This window comes from Myotis davidii, unplaced genomic scaffold, assembly GCF_000327345.1.
Source record: "Myotis davidii unplaced genomic scaffold, ASM32734v1 scaffold174, whole genome shotgun sequence".
NCBI classification, from domain to species: Eukaryota; Metazoa; Chordata; class Mammalia; order Chiroptera; family Vespertilionidae; genus Myotis; species Myotis davidii.
Window position 1 is genome coordinate 572,500 of NW_006289087.1, and position 8,487 is coordinate 580,986.

At 53.8% G+C, this 8,487-nt stretch overlaps 1 protein-coding gene across 1 annotated transcript in view; it reads right to left on the reverse strand.

Moving 5' to 3' along the window:
- NID1 (nidogen 1) overlaps nt 1-8,487 on the reverse strand; it is a 39,696-nt gene that overhangs the window by 29,142 nt on the left and 2,067 nt on the right. The window contains exons 3-7 of the mRNA XM_006761305.2: nt 7,541-7,914; nt 3,805-3,954; nt 2,278-2,529; nt 1,525-1,725; nt 331-564 (exon numbers count right to left, since the gene is read on the reverse strand). Of these exons, the coding sequence (XP_006761368.1) occupies nt 331-564; nt 1,525-1,725; nt 2,278-2,529; nt 3,805-3,954; nt 7,541-7,914 (1,211 nt within the window). The remainder of the gene's footprint in view (nt 1-330; nt 565-1,524; nt 1,726-2,277; nt 2,530-3,804; nt 3,955-7,540; nt 7,915-8,487) is intronic.

Sequence of the window (8,487 nt, forward strand, 5' to 3'; positions counted from 1 at the left end):
TCAAGCATTTATTTTCCTAGGCTACTGAAATACTTTTTAAATACATTTTTAGCTCAGCCAGCGTGGCTCAGTGGTTGAGCATCACCCTATGAGCCAGGAGGTCATGGTTCAATTCCCAGTCAGGGCACATGCCCAGGTTGCAGGCTCGATCCCCAGTGGGGGGCGTGCAGGATGCAGCTGATCCAGGATTCTCTCTCATCATTGATTTTTCTCTCTCTCTCTCTCTCCCTCTCCCTTCCTCTATGACATCAACAAAAATTTATTTAAAAAAGAATACGCCCAGAGCACCGAGACACAGGCGCATGAGGGGCAGTGGGAGCTGCGTCTCACCCCGCACAGGCCCGATGGAGTTGCTGAGAGCGAAGCGCAGGATCCGCTCCTCCTGGTTGTACAGGACGAACACGCTGTCCACTGAGAGCTGCTGGGTGCTGGGCGGGGCCGGCCGGGCCCCGTCGTGGACGCACTCCTGGAAGGTGATGGTCTGGCGCCACTGGTACGTGTGGATGCTCGCAGGGGCCGCCGGCCCCGTCACCGTGTACTCACGCGTGGAGGAGGATGTGATCACTGGATGCAGGAGGGACACGGGTGGGGAGAGAAAGGAGAGGGCGTGAGGATGCGGTGGCTTCCTCCAGGGTCAGGCCCATCCCGCCGGAGGTCTCCCCAGACACCATGCCTCCAGGGGAGGCTGCAATGGAGCCGGTCAATGAGATCGTTCATTTATTTCTTGTTGTCGTTGTTGTTAATCCGCACCTAAGAATACCTACCTATTGGTTTTTAGAGAGAGTGCGAGAGAGAGGGAAAGACAGAGAGAAACATCGATGGGAGAGAAACCCATCGAATGGTTGCCGCCTGCACGTGCCTCAAACAGGGCCTGGGATGGAGAGGAGCCTGCAACCAAGGTACGTGCCCTTGACCGGAATCGAACCCGGGTCCCTATGGTCCACAGGCAGACACTATCCATTGAGCCACACCGGCCAGGGCAAGACCGTGTATTTCCAATGGGGACTCCTTCTGCTACCTGGATTTCCCCTACCGTTATGGGTATTATTTGCATCAGTAATATTTGTTGCTTTTTTCCCCATCAAGAGCTTCTAAGTTCTTAAGCTGCCCAGAGCCAACCTAAAGATTACAGGCTAGTGGACGCCTGGCTGGCGTGGCTCAGTGGTTGAGCGTCAACCTATGAACCAGAACGTCACGGTTTGATTCCTGCTCAGGGCACATGCCTGGGTTGTGGGCTCCATCCCCAGTGTGGGGCGTGCAGGAGGCAGCCGATCAATGATTCCCTCTCATCATTGATGTTTCTCTCCCTCTCTCTCCCGTCCTCTCTGAAATGAATAAAAATTAAAGTAAATAAATAAGTAAGAAATAATAAATTCTCTGGAGGGAGTGACAAGAAGTCTGGCAGTGGAGAAAGGCGATGTGACTAAGGTGTCGCCCGCATTTCGCTCTCTGTGGCCCAGGAGACGGCAGCAGTGCGGGCTGTCCCGGTGGCACTGGGAGCCTCGGGCCCCGGGGTGCCCTCACCGCCGCGGGAGTAGTGGTAGAGCTCCGTGTAGGGCTCGATGTGCACGGAGGCGCCGACGGGGATCTGCGGCACGCGGCCCTCCAGCTCTGTGTCGATGGTCAGGTGCCCATGCTCGTCGATGCCGCTGAAGCGCTGCTTGATGACCAGCTTGCCCGGGTGCCCCACGAAGGTCACCTCGGCCTGGCGGGTGAACTCGCCCCCTGGAAAGCAAGGTCATTCGGTCACTCTGCCGTCAGAAGAGACAGCCACCCCGACGCCCACCCTGAGCTCACAGGGCTGGTCAGGGGCCGTGGAGTCGCACCTCCTCTGCGGGTGTGTCAGGGGGTGCTGGTAGGAATGGGGTTGGGGACCCCCGAGGACAGAGCTGGGGCACATAGGGGGGCCCACGGAGTCACCCGCAGAGAGAGGCCACCTCCCAGCCACAGACCAGCCTCCGAGATGGGTTGGCTCAGGGCTTGTGCTGAAGACGGGTATTTTTCAACTCATGATGAGAAGGGATAATGCGAAATACCCAAGCTTTAGGATGGGTGAGCCGGGCCAGCAGGATTCTAAATATTATTTAGAATATTCGTAAATATTATTCACGAAAGAAGACTGGTCCTCTTACCGCCAGGTCTTTCTCCCAGAACAAAAAGCGTGTCAGTGAGTTGTCATTAGACGTGGAGTTCCCTTTCCGCTCATCCCCCAGTCCCTATCTCCCTTACCCCCACCCCTACCCCCGGGCCATGGGCTTGAACAGGTGATGCCAATACCTGTGATGCTAAACCCGTGCCTGAATCCGTCTTGCTCCACCGCAAACATCCACCCGATGATGCCCCCGACGGGGGCCAGGGGCAGCAGAGAGTACCCCACGGACTCGGGGATGGTGCTGATGGCCGTGTAGGAGCGCCCCTGGTTCATCACCACATAGGAGTGCAGGTCCGTGTTCTCAAACACCACGGGGACCGGGCTGCTCCCCACAAAGATCCTCCCTTTCACCTTGCCGTTCACTCGCTGGGGAGACCCTGTGAGGGAAACCAAGGGAGAAGCTAGTCCTTCATAAGAGAAGAACAGGATAGGCCCTGGGCCTGTAGCGTAAGAGGCAAGCCCGGCCCGTGTGGCTCAGTGGCTGAGCGTCGACCTAGGAACCAGGCGGTCACGGTTCGATTCCCCGTCAGGACACATGCCTGGGTTGCGGGCTCCATCCCTAGGAGGGGGTGTGCAGGAGGCAGCCCATCCATGATTCTCTCTCATCATGGATGTTTCTCTCTCTCCCTCTCCCTTCCTCTCTGAAATCAATAAAATTTTTAGAAAAATAGCAAGAATCCAACAAATAATTAAACCATGAGACTCCTCCAGGGCGTGTATATGATGTTAAAACGTGGGGCCGGATGGTTTGTCCAATCCGAGTTTCTGCCAAGCACACTCAGCATTCCCGGCTCAGACGGTTGGCACAGGAAAGGCCCCCCGGGGCCACGCCTGGAGAAGAAGGTTTTGCTGCTGATTCTGGAAGCTTCTCCCAGGGTATCCAAGCCAAGCCACATGCATCGCTCAGGCACACCACCCCTGGGCGGTGCAATTTGGAAGGAAACACGTTTACAGATGTTGAAAACATTCCCCCACATGAACACGCGGACACAAAAATCCTCTCTCGTTGCCCAAGTCAGTACAACCACCCTCCCTTGATCGAATTAGGACCCAGAAGGGAACACGGTTCCTGTTCGCTGTTTGTTTGTTTTTTCAGCAAATTCAAACAGCGATGGCAGGGGATCTGAAAAACAGGAAAGCGCTTCCAAGCTTTACTGAGTCAAACTTGGGGAAGCAACTGCATTTCCTCACGAAACACAAAGAAAACGGCCGGTGACACGTGAGGTCATCTGGCATCCGAAGGGACAAATGTTCCGGACGGCGGGGTTTCTGTCGCTTTTGTTTTCATTGGAGTTTATGGCCGCGGGCTCCCCTGGGGCCCACGCTGAGTAAACTGTGTCTGGGCTCTCACGAACGTAGAGACTGCCTGGTCCACAAGTGACAGCTGGATCCAATCTGGAGTTTGGGGCTCAGGGGTTGAGCGTCGATCTATGAACCGGGAGGTCACAGTTCGATTCCCAGTCAGGGCACAGGCCCGGGTTGCAGCTCGATCCCCATTGTGGGGCGTGCAGGAGGCCGCCGGTCCATGATTCTCTCTGATCATTGATGTTTCTCTCTCTCACTCTCTCCCTCTCCTTTCCTCTCTGAAACCAATAAAAATATTCAGGCCGCCCTCCCTCCTCCCGGCCCACGGATGAGCACAGAAAACAGACCTTCGGCCACGCACTGCCGGCCGTTCCCGGTGTAGCCGGCGACGCAGCTGCAGCAGAAGCCGGTGGCGTAGTCCCGGCACTCGGCGTGGACGGAGCACTGGTGTCGGCTGTTGGCACACGTGGGCCGGGAATCCGTGTTGTAGCTGAAGACTGCGGAGGAAGCACAGGGCACCTGTGAGCAGGTCTCGGGGCTCAGCGGCAGGAGCGGGTCACACGGGGGCCACCCAGCCCTGCAGGGATAACGGCACTCGGCCAGGCGGCTCAGGGTCCGGACTCACCGCCTGGAGCCACGTAAACGGTGTGGTGGCTCCATCTGTCACACCCCACGCACATGGGGCTGCAACAGCGGTTCTCAACCTGTGGGTCGTGACCCCTTTGGGGGTCGAGCAACCCTTTCACAGGGGTCGCCTAAGACCATCGGAAAACACATCTATAATGACATATTGTTTTTGGGATTGATTGCTATGCTTTAATGATGTTCAATGTGTGACAATGAAATTGGGGGTCACCACAACATGAGGAACCGTAATGATTCGTCACTATGCTTTCATTACGTTCAATTTGTAACAATGAAATTGGGGGTCACCACAACATGAGGAACTGTATTAAAGGGTCGCGGCATTAGGAAGGTTGAGAACCACTGGGCTGCAAGGAGTGTAGAAATCACAAGTGAATGATCAAAAAGTGCTCTAATCTGGCTGGCCAGCGTGGCTCTGTGGTTGGGTGTCGACCTATGAATCAGGAGGTCAGGGTTCGATTCCCGGGTTTCAGGCTCGATCCTCAGTGTGGGGCATGCAGAAGGGAGCCGATCAGTGATTCTCTCTCATCATTGATGCTTCTCTCTCTCTCTCTCCCTCCACCTTCCTCTCTGAGATCAATAAAAATATATTTTTTAAAACCCCTTCCCCAACAATTTTTTTGTTAAAAACGTTTCTTTTTCAGACTAATTTTTTTATTTTGGTTCTATATAGTATTTTTGATGCTGGTTATGAAAACAGTTTGTAACTCGTCTTCCTATAAACCATATTTTTTTACCATATTTTCTTAGTATACTCGTCGACGATTGAAAAAGAACATTTTGTGAAAACGAGTATACACGTTTCTGCCGGGGAAGGGGTTAAAAAGTGCTCTAATTTAATTTGCATCAGTCTCAGGTCACCCCATCAGACAGCTGTCTCAGTCTGGTGTCCCTCTGATGAGTCAAAAAGATCAGCTTCACATTTTAAAGTGGCCTTAAGGTTGTTTTTTTGTTTTTTTTTTACTGTTTTTTAATTTTCCCATTTTAATGACTTCAGAGTATTTTGAAATTATTTTGCCTCTTCTCTCCAGGCAATAACTAAGAAGCTCTTATACTCAAAAGCTGATTAGGCCCTAGGTGGTTTGTCTCAGTGGATAGCATGTCGGCCTGCGGACTGAACAGGTCGGCCAGGAAGGGCGCCACGGCCCCGAAGGTCGGCGGGAAGAGCCCGGGGTGGGATTCTGCGGCCGGGGGTTCGCTCGTGGCAATGAGGCCATTCGTGGTGACCTGTCGAAACGAAGCAGAGTTCACAGGAGCCCAGAAGGGACGTTTCCCACGGGGGAGGTGGAGCGCCCACTCACAGGATGCGGTCACAAGGGCCCACGCGAAGCCAAGTGCCACCGGATCAAAACCACGCAATTGATGGTGGGCATCAGCACCTGTTCCCTGGGCAGAGTCCTGTGGAAGGGGCACAGCTCAATGCTGGCATCCTCCAGTACCCGCCCCCGGGACACTAAGGGTCTCAGGGTCTCAGGCTCCCCTAGGTGCCTGCTCTGTGTTCTGCAAAGAGCCGTTGGACATCCGTCATTATTTATTTATTTTTTAATACTTTTATTGATTTCAGAGAGGAAGGGAGAGGGAGAGAGAGATAGAAACATCCATGATGACAGAGAATCATCGATCGGCTGCCTCCTGCACGCCCCACACTGGGGGAATGCACCGCAGGCCGCGGAAGGCTGACCTCCCCGCCAGAAACAGCGAAATAACCGAGATAGAGGGACAGAGAAACATCTGTTTCAGGCACATGTCGGGTTCAAATCTAGGCGTGGACTGATACCGAGCACTGCACCACCATATGTTGCTGTTGGCGCCAAATAGGACAGCATTTCAACAGGACGGCTCCACGAGGGAGAATGTCAGAGACGCCTCGATCGGGTGACAGCTCAGATCGCAACAGCTGCGAGTAAACAACCCCACACATCTGGGGAGCTGTCCCCCTGAAGCCAGCTGCAAGAGCCGAGTGCCACGCAGGCAGGGATGTCCACATCACCCCAGGAGAGCCAGGGTGCAGGGTGGGGAGCCCCGAGACACGGACCCACGTCCTGGTCCGGACACGCAAGGTCAACGTCTCCACTTCCGAGCCTTGGAAGATAGGAACGAGCTCACTGGCCCTGGCCCCCAGCACTCGTCCAAGCTTTGGAAGACTCAAGAAGAACAAACATGTGTGGTTATCGTCAGGAGGCAAATTAGAACGAGTAAGAAGAAATAAAAGTGAGGCCCGGCCGGTGTGGTTCAGTGGTTGAGCATCAGCCCATGAGCCAAGAGGTCCCGGTTCGATTCCCCGGCAGGGCACATGCCCAGGTTGCAGGCTCAATGCCCAGTAGGGAGCGTGCGGGAGGCAGCCGATCAATGATTCACTCTCTCTCTTTTTTTCCCCCCAATGATTCTCTCTTATCATTGAGGTTTCTATTTCTCTCTCCCTCTCCCATCCTCTCTGAAATCAATAAAAAAAACTATATATTTTTTTTGAGTGACTATGTGGAATGGATAACTTCGTAACAGAAACAGTAGAGTCTCATTAAACATTATTTAAAGGCCTGGACCGTCCCATCTACATGAATCTCAATGGCTTATAAGTCACCCTGAAGAGCACAAACGAGTGAACACAGTTGAGCTTGGACTCCTTTTACGAGACAAATCAAAGTGTGCTGGCTTTCCCTCAAAATGTAGCAAAAACCGGATAGAATACAGTGGACTAGAAGATAGTGCGCTTTAAAAGGGAGGTCTCAGGGGGGAGGGCGGGGGAGAAGGGAGTATCTACTTGTTCTGTATTTGAAAATCTTCTCAAACCGACTCTGAAAGAAACTGGAGCTGGGGAATAATGAACTCGTCTCGTGCCAAAGGCGAGAGGAAGTAAATGTCAAAGTTAACTGTGTCCACGGCCAAAGGAACGTCGACAATGTTTTTTCAGGTGGCCGAGTGTACTTCTGATCTCAGAAATCACAAATAAGAAAAATCTGACTTTCAAAAGACTTCTAAAGCCCTTTTCTCCCCTAAAACAGACCAGAGGGCCCTGGCCGGTGTGGCTCAGTGGATAGAGCGTCGGCCTGCGGACCTGAAAGGTCCCGGGTTCGATTCCGGTCCAGGGCACGTACCACGGTTGCAGGCTCATCCCCAGTAGGAGATGTGCAGGAGGCAGCTGATCGATGTGTTTATCTCTCATCGATGTTTCTAACTCTCTATCTCTCTCCTCTCTCCCTTCCTCTCTGTGACAAATCAATAAAATATATTTAATAATAAAAAAAAATCTAACCTCAGACTTTTCGGGCAAGGATGAACATCAAAGGCACGGAGCCTGTGAGCTCCCACCCCTACTTCCCAGCTCTCGCCCTCACAACCCACCCCAGAACGCACACCTCGGACCCGCTCCAGCACCTGTCCTGTGTCCAGAAACCCAAGCGCCCTAGAGTATTCTCACGGCAACAGCAGCAGCCTTACCGACTTCCGACTCCTCCACTTCATCCACATCGATGACCTGCGGGTGCTGCTGGGGGAACCTGGCCCCGGGCAGCTGGAAGGACCGGGTCCTCTCGGTGGGCGGCCTGGCGGGCCTGGTGGTGGCTGGGCGGCTGGGGGACAAGACTCGGTGCCTGGTGGTGCCGGTGTCTCCCCTCCTCGGGGTCTCATGGGGGAAGGGTGTGGTGCCCAGGTCCTCCGGGCCCAGACTGGTCACCGAGTCGTAATCTTCGTCATCGTCATAGTCTTCTCCGTCGTCCGATCTGAGGTTCACGTCCGAGGACACCACGCCGCTGGCTGTGTCGGGGCCCCCGATCTCAAACACCCAGACGCCCTGCTGCCCGGAGTTGCTGCTCCTACGAGAAAGGACAGACTTCTGGGCAACAGGCCCTACCCCCCGGGCAGACGGAGCCTTGGAATCCATGTCCACCTGAAACCCAGGGGCCCGGAGGGCGGGAGAGGCGACTGGGTCATGTGTGGTCATCATGCTAGGGGCACCGACAGACTCTGGGGGACCAGCTAGAATGCTAAGAAATATTCATCACGCTCTGTTAGCTGTGATGGTGTTACTCTGATTAAAGAAGGCCCGTTCTGCCCTAATCGGTCTGGCTCAGTGGATAGAGCATAGGCCTGCAGGGCTGAAGGGTCCCAGGTTCGATTCGGGTCAAGGGCACATGCCTGGGTTGCGGGCTCGATCCCCAGTTGGGGGCATGCAGGAGGCAGCCAATCAATGATTCTCTCTCATCATTGATGTTTCTATCTCTCTCTCCCTCTCTAAAATCAATTTAAAAAAACAAAAACATTTTGACCCAGTGATCCCACTTCTAGGAATATATCCAAAGAAACCTGAAACACTAATTCGAGAGACTATATGCAGCTCTGTGTTCATAACAGCATTGTTTACAAGAGCCAAGATCTGGAAACAGCCA